Source organism: Perca fluviatilis, chromosome 15, assembly GCF_010015445.1.
Source record: "Perca fluviatilis chromosome 15, GENO_Pfluv_1.0, whole genome shotgun sequence".
In the NCBI taxonomy this organism is placed as follows: domain Eukaryota; kingdom Metazoa; phylum Chordata; class Actinopteri; order Perciformes; family Percidae; genus Perca; species Perca fluviatilis.
This window is the reverse complement of record NC_053126.1, coordinates 9859749-9879113: the sequence shown is the minus strand read 5'-3', so window position 1 is coordinate 9879113 and position 19365 is coordinate 9859749. Positions and strand designations below refer to the sequence as shown.

Below are 19365 nucleotides of genomic sequence, written 5' to 3'. Positions count from 1 at the left end.
CCTGAATCTCTGACAAACATATGTTTGATTGTTAATGAAAAGTAAATAATGATGTGATGGATGAGAAACAATTCATTTATACTGTAGATAAATTACTGAATGTATTCCATCACTTGAAAGGTTATATATAGTATATTCAATGATGTATCACTGATTGTTATGTCACAGTATTTAAATTTATTGATTGTACTGTTAATGTTACATTTACTTAAGAGCTTAAGACTGGTGTTGAAACCATTAGTGGTCTGAGGGCTCCTCCTCTGGTGGCTTCATGTTACAAGTGTTCAGGCTCTGAGGGGTTTTTGTTCAGGTCTACTGATGGTTTGTGTTACTGTGTGTATCTGGCACAGTAATACACAGCAGTGTCTTCAGGCTGCACATTCTGTCCATTTAGAGTCACTGTCTTGCTGGAAGAGTCCAAGCTGATACTGAACTTGTTCTTAAGTGAATCTTTTAAGCATGTAGTGGATCCAACTGCTGCCATTCCAATCCACTCCAGTCCTTTCCCTGCAGGCTGTCTGATCCAAGCTGTGTAGTAGCTGCTGAGAGAATAAGAGACCTGACAGGTGATGGTCAGACGTTGACCTGGCTGCACAGTCACAGAGGCTGGCTGGGTCAACTGTTCACACTTCACATCTGTTAAAATAAGAAAATTATCAACAAATGATCAAGTTATAATGCAAAAGAAGAGCTGTTGACTTTAACAAATCCAGAGAGACTCACATCCAGCTGCCAACAGCAGCAGCAGAGCTCCAGAGAACATGGTTTATGTTGAAACTGACGTGCTGTGAACTCCACTGACAGCCTGATGTGATCTTTTTATAGCTGAGAAACAAGGAAGGTCACTGAGTTTGCATAAAATCAAACATATGAAGCATCAATGTTGGTCTAACTGGAGTCAATAGAAGAGTTTGTTCAGTGTTATTATATCTGCAGAGTGAAAATATGCGTGTCATTTTAGATTTTTTTCACATCTAGGTACAGATAACTTTACTGCATTAAACTGTCAATATTGTCTCCACTTAATTTTTAGGCTTTCATTTGTGTTAATACACAACAATAATTCCTTAATGACTATATATTATTCTATGTTCACACATTAATAATCTTTTTTATATAAAATAGATATCTCCATACACGATACAAGTAAATTCACTGTCATCACTCATCTACACTTTCAGCTGTTTTCTCTTAGAAATAATTTTAATAAAATTACAGTATGTGATGGAAAGAGTGACATATTCTTATTTACCTATTGATTTTATTACAGAGCAATATGAATCATTTCAGTGTTTGAGTATCAGTCAGTTAAGATCAATGAGAACAGCAGATCTGAGTTTCTCCTTTTAGTAACAGAGGAGAGAGAAACTAGACACGGACTGTCCTCTAGTGATTTTATAAAAGAAACAGTAACATTATTTTTCATTCTCATAGATTCCACATCATATCATTTACAGACAGAATTGTGTCTTACTTTGTAGAAATGTAAAGTATTTTTGAAGTTTAATTTCAGCAACCAGATTATTGTGCTGTCTTTGAACCTTGTATCAATGATCTTTATTGTGTTTTTATTGTGTTTTTGAGTTTGTATATAATGCAGGGAGGATTATTAATTCATAAAAAGAACATTTATGAAAATAAAATTACAGAATATAAAACAAGTTAACAACCTGAAAACAACAAAAATATAACATGAAAAATATTTCAAACTTGTGCACTACCAGCCTGAAAGAATGAGTACTGTAGGATTTTGTACAGCTGCTCAACCAACTCCAGTCACTGTGGGTATCGAGCACAATAATAAACAGCAGAATCTTCAGTCTTCAGACTGTTCATCTGCAGATACAGCTGCTCTCTGCTGTTGTCTCTGGAGATGGTAAACCGGCCTTGAACTGACTGAGAGTAGTAGATGCTGCCACTGGTATAACTGATAGTAGCAACCCACTCCAGTCCTTTTCCAGGAGCCTGTCTGATCCAGGCCATCCAGCTGCTACTGAATGACAATCCAGATGTTGTACAGGTCAATCTGTGGGATTCTCCAGGTCTTTTAACTGATGGCTCAGATTCTGTCAGAGTCTGACCATCAACACCTGTCAAGGTATAAGAAAAACATCACATGGATTTAGTTGTTACACAAGTCAAAACTATGTTTAATCAAGATCAGTGAAAATCTTCACCTGCCCAGCAGAGAGTTAAAAGCAGCAGTCCTGTCCTATAGTCCATCATGTTAAACTGTGTGTCCACTGTTCTCTGTCCTCCTCTCTGCACTCAGATAAGTAGAGGTGAAGATATCTGAGTTTTGCATCGACTCCTCCTCACAGGGAGGAAACATCTGGACTGGAGATATTTAATGAAACTGATTCAGAGTCAACCCTCCAAGTCAGCTGTTTTAATGTTTGTCTGACATGTTATAATTTGTGTAAAATGTTTCAGTATGAACACCACAACCAAATTTATTCGAATAATACACAAATTAACTTTGACACATCACCATACAAGAGTTATTTACATGTGTTAAATCATAATTAATCTTCTTATCAAGGCTCTGTTTCTCAATAGTCATTCTGAGAACAATAGGCAGCACATGGAGTATTTACGATCATATACAATTTCATTCATATCAACATCTACTATCATTTTTGACAATTACATTATTGTCATTTCACCATTTTATACTATTATACAGTTTTTTTCGATTGCTAAACGACAGTGGGCACAACTGGAGTCACACGTGCAAAACGCTAACTACAGTCTGCACAGCAGCAGTTCATGTGGACCAAACTCTAGTTTGTTTTTCATTGCTTGAAGACAGTTTTCAAAACTCTACACACTTATCCCATGCCTTTACCACAACGTGCACAACAGTGTAGATTTACAGCACTTTGTTCAAATGCTAACACCCTGCTGTCAAAACTGTTAACCACACATTCAAAACAAAATAGATTTCATTCTGGTGCCTATCAAACACTGCTGATTTCAATTTTAGCTGAAAGCCTAAGCAGGTGTCTTGTTTTAGACTAGTTAGTGAACATATACGGTATTCATACAGAGAAAGCTCAGAAAGTCTTTTTTTGTATACAAACACCAAATAAGAATGAAACAAACACTGTACCGTTTGAGAGATACAAGTAAAAGAGCAGAGATACCAATATGTCCAGGTAAGATGTCTAAGGTTATGTACACAGCTATAAAAAAAGTGAAAAACACTATATCTTTACAATAGTAAAACTGCATTCTTACTGCTTTTCAGAAAGTAATGGAGGTGAAAGCAATAGAAACACCACATTCATTTTTATTTAGAGATGATGCAGACATCCAATGTGATGAAGAAAACTTGCCACATGATGCTGGAGAGAGGCAGGATTAGTCACACTATTCTTTGGTACTGTTACGTATGTACCTTTAGTTTTTTTTCCCCAGTAATTCCATAAATTACTAGAGACAAAATACTTTAATGAAGAAAACTGCTGATTTTCATTCTTTCTTGTTTACCTTATGTAAAAATCGGTAGGCTATACAATCTATATTTTTTTCCTTAAATAAACTGTTGAGTAGTGTCAAGTCACTCAAATTGTTCAAACTGTAAAGATGAAAAAGTTTGTATTTTCTGTATTGGTGTTTGACGCTAGTGTTTTTACCCTCAGTGTGTTCTGAGTGACAGTGTATGTTATCTCAGTGAGGATTGTTCATAGTGTTTGGCTGCACTGAGCCTGTTTTCAGACGTGTGTTAAGAGTTGCGTTGCTTTGAATGAGTTTTGCAGGTGATGTGAACTGTTTAGCTCAGGTGACTCCTGGTAGTGCAGACTGTAGTTTGAGTTTTGCACATGTGACTCCAGTTGTGCCCACTGTCGTTTAGCAATCGGAAAAAACTGTAATATTATGGTTTATACTTGACTTTGGCAACTTAGTATTACAGTAGATAATGCTTTGACAAATGTAGAAACTCTGTCTAATAATTTAAGTGATGTAACATCATAAAGAGAATAAATATTTACTCATAAGTATAAAGAAAAATATATAGAAATATAATGTAGATGTATCAAAGTACTTTGTAAAGAGGGGGGGGGACTCAGATTTAATTAAGATCAAATTGCTGTTTGTTGTCTGTGGAGGTTTTTGTGCAGCTGCTCCACTGTCTCCAGTCACTATATCTTCTCGAGCACAGAAGTAAACAGCAGAATCTGCTGCTGTCAGGCTCTGGACCTCGAGGTACTGAGTGCTGCTGGGAACATCTTCAGTCATGATGAAACGGCTTTGAAAGGAGCTGCCATAGATAGCAGAGTTTCTACCTGCATTCATCCTCCCAATCCACTCCAGAGCTTCTCCTGGTCTCTGTCGGATCCAGTGAATATAGTAGCTTGTCATGCTATAACCAGATATGATACATGACATCTAACTATAAAGAATATACTCTTGAGCTGTTGATGGTGTGATTATAAGGAAGGAAGAGTTTGCATGGACCTCCCTCTTCACGTTTAAAAAGGGAACACGGAAACCAAATGCATTTTAACATCAGTAGTTTTCTACAAGAGCAGGGAAGCTAAAAAATACCAAATACATGTCAACTATTTCTGCTATGAAATACAGTAGTTTGATGCTACAGGGGCAGACAAGATGTATTTTTCTGACAGTATATTGAACTGAGAAATATTTCTTACATATTTACTGTTTAAAGGAGAATTTAGGTCGATTTCAACATGCAGCGCTGTTGTTTCTAAATTTGGAGTGCTGTCAGTAGCGAGAAAAACAAAAAGAATCGCTGTAGCCTACACCGTGTTATCCTCCTGCTAGCGTTAGCACCCAGCAGGCTGAAACTGGGCACGTTTTAAACATTATTTTAACATGTTCAAAATGTCATTACAAGTGCACACAGTGAATCTGACTGCAGTAGATGTGAAAGAAATGCATAAAATGTGTGCTAATTCAGCTCTGTTTAGTTCCGGTGTTGAGAGGCAAGAGGAGTGCTTCGGGACCGTCTACAAAGTACAACAACGAAAAGAGATACAAAAATATGTATTAATTTAATGATTAAATAAGGTAGTGTCTCCAAACTTAACTCAATTATAACTTGTCTGCTGCTAGTTGTACTACAGCACTTACTTAAAATAAGCATATGCCTATTTTTTAAAATATTTTTGTATCTCTTCTCTGTGTTGTACTTTTTAGACGGTCCCGGAGCACTCGTCTTTCCGTCTCAACACCAGAACTAAACAGAGATACAAAAACAACAGAGCTACGTGTTGAAATCTTTCTTGGATTCTATTCTTGAAATTTTGACGAGCAGATGACACAATATTTTTCATGGCCAAATTACAAAAATGTTATTATGTTATAATGTTATGCATACTTAAACTGCATATTTGAATAGGTATGTTTATATTACTTTTTTCAAATGTTATTGCCTGATACAGCTCTTTGTATGTAACAGGAAATCATTTTTTCTCTTGTCTTCTCATCTCAAAACATCAAAATACAATTACACAGATACAAAACCTCACATCCTTGTAGTGAAAAATTTCTCAAATACATTTAATCATAGACAATCTCTCTATCAGGGAGTAACTGTCCACATAGACTCTGCTGGATAATTTATTTGTTTACACTAATTTTACAAAGTGTGTGTGGTTGAATCTGGCTGGTTGCTGGGTATTTGTGCAGGTCTGTTGGTGGTTTGTATCACTGTGTGGTAACGTACACAGTAATACACATCTGTGTCCTCAGGCTGCACATTCTGTCCTTTTAGAGTCACTGTTAGAGCAGAAGTGTCTCTGCCGTAGCTGAACTTGTTCTTCAGAGCATTATTTTGAATAAGGCTACCTCCACCCCACTGATGGGAAATCCAGTCCATTGGTTTTCCTTCACTCTGTCTGATCCAACCTGTTGCATAGCTGTCATCAGTCAAAGAATAACCAGAGACCTGACAGCTGATGGTCAGAGACTGTCCAGGCTGCACAACCATTGAGTCTGTCTGGATGAGATCAATACTGTTCACACTTGTGGAAACACAAATCACTGAACTGATGTGAGCTCTTCTGTCTCTCACTGACACACACACACTTCTCTTCTTTATGAGGCAACACACAAGGAGGCTGATTTACATACTGATGATAGTAAATCAGCTGACTAAAGTATATTTGAATAAATCAAAATGAAGATGAAATGTTCAGGTCTTCATCTCACACAAATAAAATGTGGAACTTGAATCTCTGACAAATACGTGTTAGTTAATGAAAATAAAAAAACTGTGTAGTTTGAGTAATATATAGATATTATGATGTATCATTGATTGTAATTTCAAAGTATTTAAATTGATGAAAGCTGTGGCTGTTGAATTAAGAACCATTTGTGTTGTGTCTGTTTCTCTCCTTGCTGTAACAGTGAGCTGGTGTTGAAACCATTAGTGGTCTGAGGGCTCCTCCTCTGGTGGCTTCATGTTACAAGTGTTCAGGCTCTGAGGGGTTTTTGTTCAGGTCTACTGATGGTTTGTGTTACTGTGGCTCTCTGGCACAGTAATACACAGCAGTGTCTTCAGGCTGCACATTCTGTCCATTTAGAGTCACTGTCTTGCTGGAAGTCTCTAAGTCGATACTGGACTTGTTCTTCAGTGAATCTTTGTAGTGTGAACCTCCAGTATATTTCACTCCAATCCACTCCAGTCCTTTCCCTGCAGGCTGTCTGATCCAAGCTGTGTAGTAGCTGCTGAGAGAATAAGAGACCTGACAGGTGATGGTCAGATGTTGACCTGGCTGCACAGTCACAGAGGCTGGCTGGGTCAACTGTTCACACTTCACACCCGTTAAAAAAGAAAATGGTTTGTAACAAATTATAAAGTTATAATGCAAAAGAAGAACTGTTGACTTTAACAAATCCAGAGAGACTCACATCCAGCTGCCAACAGCAGCAGCAGAGCTCCAGAGAACATGTTTTATGTTGAAACTGACGTGCTGTGAACTCCACTGACAGCCTGATGTGATGTTTTTATAGCTGAGAAACAAGGAAGGTCACTGAGTTTGCATAAAATCAAACATATGAAGCATCAATGTTGGTCTAACTGGAGTCAACAGAAAACTTTATTCAGTGTTATTATATCTGCAGAGTGAAAATATGCGTTTCATTTTTGATTTCTTCATATCTAGGTACAGATAACTTTATTGCATTAAATTGTCAATATTGTCTCCACTTATTTTCTAGACTTTCATTTGTGTTAATATACAACAATAATTCCTTAATGACTGTATTATTATTCTATCTTTAAAAATTAATAATGTTTTGTATATTGTCGACCGGTGTGGCAGTTCGCTGAGGCGTCGCTCGCTGTGGCCGAGCCAACCCCTTTTTATTGCCTTCCCCTCAGCAAACCCCCAGCCCTACTAGTGCCCTCTTCAGCAGTAAGGACGAACGCCAGTTGCCCGTCAGCGGGGCGGATGTTTTTACCTATACTAAAAAGGTGTTGCTTTTGACGCTTCCCTGATTAATTTAGTTTATAGAGACACGCCCTCCGTCTAAGGAGAAGCCCTCACCCGGATCAGGGAACCCGGAGGCGAGGCAAGAGGTTAGATACACACTACACCAGACGTCCCCAATAAAACACGGGCTCTTATTCCCCTGTATATGACAAGCACTGCCCAAGGGGATCTTTAAAACCAATGATTTTTCTTTAGTACTCACGGTCTCAGCCGTCCTCCCAGGGTCACCGGAGGTCCCTTCCTTCTCAAGGACGCCCGCCTTGCCCTTCTTGGTCGCCGGACTGAGAGAGGGGGATGCTCAGAGGCTCTGACCAGGCCGCGCGGATAGGGAAATGCACTCCCACTAGGAGATAACAGGAGGTATGCATGTCCAAGTCGATCCCCGCCGGGACGCAACTCTCCACGGGCGGTTAAAGAGGAGTCACTAACCCCCGTAGGGGGGGGAAACCCTCCCCGCTTGACAGCGGGCAAGACGATCCCAGAGAAAATAAAGAACTGGCAAAGGTTGGCTCCCCTAGTCCAAAGTCGGACTCAGGTGATTTTTATTATTTTGTGACAAAAGCAGAAATTAAAAGCAAGTGGTCCTCTACAAAATGAAACTAAAAATAAAAATAAAGATAAAGCCTCCGCTCTAACAGAAGTATTTAAAGCTGCTTCTCTTTTCCTCCTGGCTCTGTGTCTCCCACACTCATAAAAGTGCAGGTAATCTCCTCTCACTATGTCAAAGAGGGCAAATAAATCTTCCCCAAAACGCAGTGAAAAGAGCGTCTGGGCAAACTAAGAGAGAAGAGCACTTTTTGGCCTTTGTTTAACAGAGGTATTCGAAGCCGCTTCTCAGAGATAGTCTTTTTTTCTTTTTTTCTTTTACTTTTCCTCCCTTACACTCAGCGAGCACAAGGGAACCCCTCTCCAGCTGAGAGAGGCATAATGAATCTTCCCCAATGCAACAGAAAGTGCAAGGGCAGATGGAGAAGGCTTCATGGCATCCCGATGCCACGTAAAGCACTAGAAGAGCCCAAAAGGGACCCAAAATGGAAAAAGGGGCCAAAAGGCACCCAAAAGAAGGGCACCCGAAAAGGGGCTGCTACTCGGCAAAAACACTCATATTTATACACGAAAAACATTTTACTCCTCCCAAAATTATCAAAAGGGACGTACTATATGTACGTCCCTATCCTTGTAAGGTAATGTAGGAAACACTTCACAAATAACGTTACAGTAATTAACCTCATGAACTCTACAGCTCGTGTACTGTGTATGGCCACACATGTGCCTTCAAGACGCACACACACACAGCTGCATGCACCCATCAAGGCCTCAGCCTCTGCCTGTGCTCTTCTTATCTGTCTAGGTGCTTTCCTATACTTTACTGTTTCTCAAAGAAAGCTCTTTCTGTCCTAAAATGCAAAAACAGATCAGTATAAGCAAAAAACAGATTAATATGTAAGCGTATTGTATTGTTTTATAGTTGAGGGGTTTTGACTCCCTACTTTAATTTGGTTGATTTAGTTGTGTCTTTCTTTATTTTCTTTCTATTTTGTTTTCAATTTAATTAAAAGTTGTATTTATATTTTGTTTAGTTTCTTTTAGTTAGTCTTTTTCTATTTAAACATTGATTTTTTTTTTTTTGGTTATGTTATTGTGTCAATTATAAGTGTTTTGTTTCTTGCTTTGTATGGCTTCCTGGAACCACTAGTGGTTCTGGCCATTATATGGTATTTATATTGTGTTCGATTTCTTTCAATTTGTTTCTTTATAATCTGTTATTGATTTTTTGAGATTTCTTTTGTGGAGTAAAACCCTTTAATTGTGTGTGTTTCTTACACCACCAGCCGTTGGTGGTAGCGGTGTTGGTGTCCGGGTGGTGGTATCTCCTCCCCTGCGTGCTGTGTCTCCCCGTTTTCATTTGCCATGTTCACTGTTGTGTTGTTTTAGTGTGTTCACGGGTGACTTTCCCTGGGATCCCCCTTTACCTTCCTCGTTCCCTTCTCCCCCTCCACTGGTAAGCCTCAGCCCTAATTATTTTTTCCCCTTTTTGGTGTGAATGTGTTTTAAATTGATTGCTTTTTAACGTAATGGATTTTTATTGAAATAAAATTGTATTCTTTTTGTAAGTTGAACCTCGTCTTTGGCGCCTTTGTATACTGACCTGTGTGACCTTAAATATATCAATAATCTTGCAATTGGAAGTAAAATCATTCATTAGTAAGTGATATCATTCTCTGAGTGAAATTCCCAGGGTGGCGTTGTCGGTGTTTGGTTTTGTCAGCTCTCGTGCCGCCACATATGGTTATCTTGTTAATACTGACAACGCTACATATGCTGTAAAGCAAGAAATGACATGGATTCTGCTATTTCTTTGTTTTTGAGTTTTTATCTGGCAACAATATAAAATAGTTATCTCCATACACGATACAAGTAAATTCACTCTAAACAATAACATTAAATGCTGTCATCACTCATCTCCACTTTCAGCTGTTTTCTCTTAGAAATAATTTTAATGAAATTACAGTATGTGATGGAAAAGGTGACATATTCTTATTTACCTATTGATTTTATTAGAGAGCAATATGAATCATTTCAGAGTTTAAGTATCAGTCAGTTAAGATCAATGAGAACAGCAGATCAGAGTTTCTCCTTTTAGTAACAGAGGAGAGAGAAACTAGACACGGACTGTCCTCTAGTGATTTTATAAAAGAAACAGTAACATTATTTTTCATTCTCATAGATTCCATATCATATCATTTACAGACAGTATTGTGTCTTAATTTGTAGAAATGTAAACTATTTGTAGAAGTTTAATTTCCGCAACCAGATTGTTGGGCTGTCTTTGGACCTTGTATCAATGAGTTATATTTATTGTGTGTTTAATGTGTTTTCTTTGATCAAGTTTGTGTATAATGCAGGGAGGATTATTAATTTATAATAAAACATATATGAAAATACAATTGCAGAATATAAAACAACGTAACAACTTGAAAACAACAAAAATGTAATATAAAATCTTTAAATGTAAACATTTCATGAAAAATATTTCAAACTTGTGCACTACCAGCCTGAAAGAATGAGTACTGTAGGATTTAGTACAGCTGCTCAACCAACTCCAGTCACTGTGGGTCTCGAGCACAATAATAAACAGCAGAATCTTCAGTCTTCAGACTGTTCATCTGCAGATACAGCTGCTCTCTGCTGTTGTCTCTGGAGATGGTAAACCGGCCTTGGACTGACTGAGAGTAGTACATGTTGCTACTGAGTGATAGTAGCAATCCACTCCAGTCCTTTTCCAGGAGCCGGTCTGATCCAGGCCATCCCGTAACTACTAAATGTGAATCCAGATGTTGTACAGGTCAATCTGTGGGATTCTCCAGGTCGCTGGTTCAGATTCTGTCAGAGTCTGACCATCAACACCTGTCAAGATATACTAAAAAACATCACATGATCTTAGTTGTTACACAATTCAAAACTATGTTAAATTAATATCAGTGAAAATCTTCACCTGCTCAGAAGAGAGTTAAAAGCAGCAGTCCTGTCCTATAGTCCATCATGTTAAACTGTGTGTCCACTGTTCTCTGTCCTCCTCTCTGCACTCAGATAGGTGAAGATATCTGAGTTTTGCATTGACTCCTCCTCACAGGGAGGAAACATCTGGACTGGAGATATTTAATGAAACTGAGTCCTTTGGCCTTTGTCTGACATGTTTTGATTTGTGTAAAATCTTTCAGTATTAACACCACAACCAAATATATTCTAATAATATACAAATGGCATCTGACACATTGACATACTGTATATATAAGGGTTATTAAAATGTGTTAATTTATAATTAATCTTGTGATCAAGACTCTGTTTCTCATTAGTCATTTTTAGAAGAATAGGCAGCACATGGAGTATTTACAATCACTCAGATACTTAAAGGTCCAATGTATAGGAATTACTCCCATCTAGCATTGAGCTCATATATTGCAATCAACTCTCGCACTACGCCGTTTAAATTTCGTATTACAGCTACGGTAGCCTTCACGCTTCAAAATCAATATAATTCCCAGTAGATTATTTTTGTCCCACTCTACCGCAGAATATATTAAGATAACGTGTGGTCCTCCATGTTTCCTTCTTCAAAGTTGCCGGGGCCGGGAAGCTACGATACCCATTAGCAGCATTAGCAGCACCTGTGAGTTTATCAAGTGACAGCGGAAACGCGAAAGGTGGAGCAGTATGTCCTGTATGTCTCTTACCGGCTAACCTATTTCAAGATGGCGCATGAATATGGAGCGTCTACCCCAGTTCAAGCGAATGCAAACGTAAAATTTCAAGCCAAAAGGAATACTTGGAATTGATGGTGGTGGTAAATATTCAATATTCTCCTGGTCTCTGTTGTATCAAGTTAATAGCATTGCTTGTCATGCTACAACTAGATATGATACATTATTCACTGTCTTCACTGTCTCTCCAGGTCTTTTCACCTCAGAGGGAGACTGGTCCAGTTTGATCTCACTCCAGAGTCCTGTAAGGAAAGAAATTGTGATGATCATCCATCACAGAGGTTAAATATTAGACTAGAGTTTCTTCAGTGTGTAAAGAAAAAAATACTCTTACCATGAAAAGTAACAATAAAGAATAAACTCAATGAAATCATATTTTCCAATCTGTAATAGCATTTTTATTAAATAACATTTGAAAAACCTGTATAAACTGAACACCAAAGAAAAATATTAACTATGCAAATTATTAACAATATACCTAAGTCAAATAAATAAATAGCCACAGCTATAACACTTCTCTTCTTTTTGTAACAAAATGCTGTTGAAAAACAAACAGAACTAAACTCCATTGTGGAGATTATTCAAGCTTGTTGAAAATTCTTCTTCAATCAAGTTCTGGCTACTTTTTCACAGTACTGTGCAGGGTCCGAAATTAACACTTGCCTGTTGCCAAATGTGGGGGTCGGCCGACACACAAACGCATGAACACTGGCGCACACACCAGCCACCACCAGCAAATACCTTCTGTTTACTTATAGCTAGCGTTTAATGCAGGCTAATTAAAGTGCCCATATTATGCTCATTTTCAGGTTCATAATTGTATTTTAAGGTTGTACCAGAATAGGTTTACAAGGTTTAATTTTCAAAAAACACCATATTTTTGTTGTACTGCACAGCTCTCTCTCACTGCTGCAGTTCCTCTTTTCACCTGGTCTCTGTTTTAGCTACAGAGTGAGACCTCTTTTCTTCTTCTTCTTCTTCTGTACTATCTTTGATTGCACTCGCACATGCGCAGTAGCTCAGATGTAGATCAGATGTCAGCTAGCTCCATAGACAGTAAAAGAAAGGCTGTTTCTCCAACTTCGGTCAGTTACAAGGCAGGATTAGCTGGGAGACTTCTTCTAAACGAGGACGCACATGTAAGTAGTTCTTTTGTAGATTATGGTGAACTTGTGTGTGTTGTAGCAGTGCTTTGCTATTGAGAACGAGGTAGCATGCTAGCGTTAGCTAACGGTTGCGGTTAGCCAACTCGTTTCGTTCACGAGTTCGTTCACGGCTTGTGACGTCACAAGCCGTGACGATTTTGACCAGCTCACCCGGAGACTGAAGGCAGGACACATTCAAAAACCGTATCTCACTCAAAACAGCATGGATGGATTTTTTTCAAAGTTTGTATGTGTGTGGAAGCACCAGAGACACAAAAGAACACCCCAAATCCCAGAAAAAGTGTTTTTTTCATAATATGGGCTCTTTAATTAGCTAGTAAGAAGCGATTTTGGGGCAGCATACAGCCTTCCAAAAGAAAGCACAGGCAACAGATTCTCAGGAGGCTCTGACACACTTTCCGCACTCCGTGTCCACAGTAGGACACAGTAGTCACTTTCCTGAAACCGCTTGCGGGACTGCACAAGTCCACAGCGGCCCGCGGCGTGTATGTCCGAGCCTGTCTCCAGTGTCTGCGTCTGTCTGCCTGTCTCTCGACAGCCGATTTAACTCGACGGTCGTCAGTGATATAGTGTCACATAGCTCTCGACAAGCAGAAAAAAGAGGAGCTTAAAACGCAACTTGCCATGTGATCTTGTGATCTGGAAGGGGTGTGTCGCGATTCTGCCTTTTCACAGCGCGACACAGGTTCGTGGATCTGAGTGTCGCGATTTCGGTTTCATATTGCATATTGTTACAGCCCTGGTGAATATTTCTAAGTTTTCTAAAGTGTCCCAGTTGTTCTGTCATAAATGTTCTTAGAGCTGTTGATGGTGTGATTATAAGGAAGGAACATGGAAAGCAGATGCACTTTATCATCAGTAGTTTTCTACAAGAGCAGGGAAAAATACCAAATACCTGTCAACTATTTCTGCTATGAAATACTACAGGGACAGACAAGATGTATTTTTCTGACAGTATATTGAACTGATAAATAGTTCTTAAATTCAGGTATAGTATGGTGATTAATATCCACGGTAATACAACATGTATTGAATAATAATGTGAATAAAAAGATGCAAACATTCATCAACACCAATTACAATCCAGCTGAATCAATTACAGGATTAACTCAAACCACCATCTGCATTAAGAGGAAGTTTTTCAAATGCTTTCTAAGAAACAGCTGCATTAAAAACATCTGTCTGCTCTGTTTTCTAGTGTGTCCAACATCAATATAAATCTAAATAGGACTATAAGTTAAACTTCTCTAGCACCAATAATCACATTATAAAGTTCAAAAATAATCTTCTGACTAAAAATATATTGTTTAAATGTGACTTACCTGTTACTGTGACTTCAGTCCCACGGCCCCAGTAGTCGAAGTAATCACAGTGCTGCATCTCCACTCACTGCTGGAACAAAAACCTGACATACCAAAAATAATGTGTGGAAACCTCATAACGTGACTAAAGAACACATACATCCTGATCAGCATTATCCCCTGATGTCATCCTGTGAGCTATGTGTTTTGTGCTGATTCTTAATCAGTTCTTAAAGTTAAAATTTACTGCAAGATGACAATTACATCTCTGACTTTAAACTACTAATTTACTAACTTTTAACTACGAATCTGCTTAATAAAAATGATAAACACATTTTAAAACAACTTTTTCAGTAGGAAATATTCAGTCCTCAACTTTTTCTTTCATCACAAGAATGAGAGTGTTAGATTATTGCTCTTAGGTTTTTGTATGGATCTATATCTCAGTGCCCCACCCCGCCATCACTGTGATGAAGCCTAATACAAAAACCAAACACTGTTTCCTGCCCTGGAGGGAAGGGGGCCTGTATTATCAGCAGTGGGTAAGAATAAAACAAAATATTCTAATCAACATAACTATATTAAAGGTTGTAAATTGGTTAAATTGCATTTTGCATTAAACATATTTTTTTTCTTCCGTTTATCAAAGTTTTAAATACAATTTTGTTTTGTATTATTTATCATTGATATACCATGACATCACTTATGTATTTCAATATGGAAAAACTGTATTTTCTTAACATTTAAAAAAAAAGGTTGGCCAATATCCTTTATTCAGACCATAATACACATTTTTTATCCAAAAACTGTTCATGAAAATGTGTTGAACTGTGGCACTGAATAATCTATAATGGTAAAAAAAGAGCTATATTGGTTAAATATATATATATTATATATATATATATATATATATATATATATATATATATATGAAAATATAAATCCATAATTTTTTTTCAAAATATTTATTAAAATATTTGAGAAATACTGGGAGCTTGTAAACGTACAGCTTTTTACGGGACTTGAAGAGCTCAGAACAAAACACAGTTAAATGAAAATAAACAATAGATTATATAATTATTGTCATTTGGTGAAATGAAATTAACCCTGTTGTAAAATTGATCAATAAAAATCTTAACATCAAAGCAATGATGAATGCTTTTTTTTATTTGGACCTTTTGGCAAGCCATCAGTAGTGAGAGGTCAGGAAAGACTCAGATCATTTTTTTGTTATTGTTCTTACAGCTCAGCCTCATATAAGAGATGATAATCTGATGGTGTGTGAACTCCACTTTTTGTTTCTGGTTATGGCAAGTTGTGATAAAAGCATAGTGTGGGGAAATGCATCAAATACTGTGAATTGTGGGGTATTTAAACGTACACTTTCTATCAGTGACTGTCACAGTGACATCTGCAGTGGTTTGTGTACAGCTCCGTGGCTTCCTGTATCACTGTGGCTCTCGAGCACAATAATAAACAGCAGAGTCTTCAGTCGTCAGGCTGTTCATCTGCAGATACACCTGGTCCACGTTGTTGTCTCTGGATATGGTGAAGCGATTCTGGACTGACGTTGAATAAGCTTTAGTGCCTCCACTTGGAGCAGAAATAAAGGCAACCCACTCCAGTCCTTTTCCTTCAGCTTGTCTGATCCAGCTGATATCAGCATCGTCATCTGATATTCCTGCATATGTACAGGTCAGTTTGTGGGATTCTCCAGGGCGCTTTACCACTGGTTCAGACTCAGTCAGAGTCTGACTGTAAACACCTGGAGAGAAAAGCAGTTTGATCAGAACAGAGCCAAACAACATACCAAGATATATACATATTTTTACAACTAAATTAGCCTCAAAAGAAAGGTGGTAAAAATCTTCACCTGCCCAGCAGAGAGTTAAAAGCAGCAGTCCTGTCCTATAGTCCATCATGTTAAACTGTGTGTCCACTGTTCTATGTCCTCCTCTCTGCACTCAGATAAGTAGAGGTTAAGATATCTGAGTTTTGCATTGACTCCTCCTCACAGGGAGGAAACATCTGGACTGGAGATATTTAATGAAACTGAGTCAGAGTCAACCCTCCAAGTCAGCTGTTTTAATCTTTGTCTGACATGTTTTAATTTGTGTAAAATGTTTCAGTATTAACAGCACAACCCAATGTATTCTAATAATATACAAATGAACCTTGACACATATAAGGTTTATTCAAATGTGTTAAATCATAATTAATCTTCTTATCAAGGCTCTGTTTCTCATTAGTCATTCTGAGAACAATAGACAGCACATGGAGTATTTACAATCATATACAATTTCATTCAGATCAACATCTACTATAATTTTTGACAATTAAGTTATTGTCATTTCACCATTTTATACTATTATAACATTATGGTTTGTACTTGACTTTGGCAACTTAGTATTACAGTAGATAATGCTTTGGCAATTGTAGAAACTCTGTCTAATAATTAAAGTGATATAACATCATAAAGAGCATAAATATGTAATCATAAGTAAAAAGTAAAATATATAGAAATATAATGAAGATATATCACAGTGCTTTGTAAGGTGTGGGGGAGGGAGGGGGGACGCAGATGTCATTAAGATCACATTGCTGTTTGTTGTCTGTGGAGGTTTTTGTGCAGCTGCTCCACTGTCTTCAGTCACTGTGTCTCTCGAGCACAGAAGTAAACAGCAGAATCTGCTGCTGTCAGGCTCTGGACCTCGAGGTACTGAGTGCTGCTGGGAACATCTTCAGTCATGATGAAACAGCTTTGAAAGGAGCTGCCATAGCTAGCAGAGTTTGAGCCTGCATTCATCCTCCCAATCCACTCCAGAGCTTCTCCTGGTCTCTGTCGGATCCAGTGAATATAGTAGTCTGTCATGTCAAAGCCAGATATGATACATGACATCTTCACTGTCTCTCCAGGTCTTTTCACCTCAAAAGGAGACTGGTCCAGTTTGATCTCACTCCAAACGGATAATCATCCATCACAGAGGTTAAATAGTTACACTGTCTTCAGTGTTTTAAAGCAGAAATTACTCTTACCGTGAAAAGTAAGTATAAAGAATAAACTCAGTGAAATCATATTTTCCATTCTGTAATAAACACTGTAATCCAGTGTTTTCTGATCTGAATATTTCTAAGTTTTCTAAAGTGTCCCAGTTGTTCTGTCATAAATGTTCTAAGAGATGTTGATGGTGTGATTATAAGGAAGGAAGAGTTTGCATGAATCTCCCTCTTCAGGTTTGAAAAGGGAACATGGAAAGCAGATGGACTTTAACATCAGTAGTTTTCTACAAGAGTAGGAAACTAAAAAATACCAATTACCTGTCAACTATTTCTGCTATGAAATACTACAGGGACAGACAAGATGTATTTTTCTGACAGTATAATGAACTGTGAAATATTCAGAATCAGAATCAGAATCAGAAAAGCTTTATTGCCAAGTACATTTTTTACACATACAAGGAATTTGTTTTGGTGTCGTAGGTGCATGTCACACATTATCTAAAATAGTTAAACAAACAGGTAAACAGAACAGACAATATAAGTATAAATATATGTGTATATATACACACACAGGATGTAATATAATAAAATAAGAGTAACAATTAAGATAAAAAGTGCAGATTAAGTACAGTGGCATGTAGAGCCAGATGTGGGTGTGGAGAGAATCAGGGTGGTTTCCGGGCCTTGTTAATAAGGCTAGTGGCGGAGGGGAAAAAGCTGTGCCTGTGACGTGAGGTTTTGGTCCTGATGGACCTCAGCCTCCTGCCAGAGGGGAGTTACTCAAAGAGGAAGGGATCAGCCACAATCTTTCCAGCACGCTTCAGAGTCCTGGTGGCGTATAGGTCCTGGAGCGGTGGGAGATTGCAGCCAATCACCTTCTCAGCTGACCGAATGACACGCTGCAGTCTGCCCTTGTCCTTGGCAGTGGCAGCAGCGTGCCAGATGGTGATGGAGGATGTGAGGATTTCTTATATATATATATATATATACTGTTTAAGTGATAACAAAATGTTTATTTTCTTGGATTCTAGTCTTGACATTTAAAAAAAGCAGATGACATGATATTTTTCTTGTCCAAATTACAATAATGTTATTTGCATACTTAAACTGCATATTTGAATGGGTATGTTTATCTTGTTTTTTTCAAATGTTATTGCCTGATTCAGCTTTTTGTATGTAACAGGAAATTATTTTTTTCTTGTCTGTTCTAAGTATCAAGATACAATTACACAGATACAAAACCTCACATCCTTGTAGTGACAAATTTCTCAAATACATTTAATCATAGAAAATCTCTCTATCAGGGAGTAACTGGCCACATATACTCTGCTGGATAATTTATTTGTTCACACTAATTTTACAAAGTGTGTGTGGTTGAGTCTTGCTGGTTGCTGGGTATTTGTGCAGGTCTGTTGGTGGTTTGTATCACTGTGGGCTGACATACACAGTAATAAACAGCTGTGTCCTCAGGCTGCACATTCTGTCCTTTTAGAGTCACTGTTAGAGCAGAAGTGTCTCTGCTGTAGCTGAACTTGTTCTTCAGAGCATTATTTTGAGTAAGGCTACCTTCACCCCACTGATGGGAAATCCAGTCCATTGGTTTTCCTTCACTCTGTCTGATCCAACCTGTTGCATAGCTGTTATCAGTCAAAGAATAACCAGAGACCTGACAGCTGATGGTCAGAGACTGTCCAGGCTGCACAACCACTGAGTCTGTCTGGATGAGATCAATACTGTTCACACCTGTGGAAACACAAATCAACATTATCTCCATCATTCATCTGACTATTCAGGGTTTCTAATGTGTGTATTAGAGTGAATCCACTGAAAGCTCCTCACAGGATCCAGCAGCCAGCAGCAGTATCAGAGCTACAGAGAACATGTTGATGTTGAAGCTGAACTGATGTCAGCTCTTCTGTCTCTCACTGACACACACACTCTTCACTTCTTTATGAGGCAACACACAAGGAGGCTGATTTACATACTGATGATAGTAAATCAGCTGACTAAAGTATATTTGAATAAATCAAAATGAAGATGAAATGTTCAGGTCTTCATCTCTCACAAAGAAAAGTTTGAACTCTGACAAATACGTGTTAGTTAATGAAAATAGTTTTTTTTTGTAGTTTGACTAATTTACATTACAATGATGTTTCCTAAACACTATTAT

The 19365-nt window shown here is 38.0% G+C and overlaps 1 long non-coding RNA gene and 3 gene segments (V, D, J or C); all 4 read right to left on the bottom strand.

Annotated features, from left to right (window-relative positions):
• Nucleotides 1–328: 328 nt before the first annotated feature.
• LOC120574612 lies at nucleotides 329–782 on the bottom strand. The segment is given in 2 exon segments: nucleotides 329–636; nucleotides 724–782. Coding segments are annotated over 2 exon segments (348 nt in total).
• An 880-nt stretch (nucleotides 783–1662) lies between these two features.
• LOC120574408 lies at nucleotides 1663–2226 on the bottom strand. The segment is given in 3 exon segments: nucleotides 1663–1670; nucleotides 1791–2090; nucleotides 2178–2226. Coding segments are annotated over 3 exon segments (357 nt in total).
• Nucleotides 2227–6451: 4225 nt separating this feature from the next.
• On the bottom strand, nucleotides 6452–19059 carry LOC120574407 (the record flags this gene model as incomplete). The annotated part of the segment is given in 2 exon segments: nucleotides 6452–6793; nucleotides 19035–19059. Coding segments are annotated over 2 exon segments (330 nt in total), but the record flags the coding sequence as incomplete, so codon positions are not given.
• LOC120574665 lies at nucleotides 14224–16129 on the bottom strand. Its single transcript, XR_005641881.1, has 3 exons — nucleotides 16069–16129; nucleotides 15577–15960; nucleotides 14224–14299 (listed from the first exon to the last, which is right to left on the bottom strand). It is a non-coding gene; the product is annotated as an uncharacterized LOC120574665 (long non-coding RNA).
• Nucleotides 19060–19365: the final 306 nt, after the last annotated feature.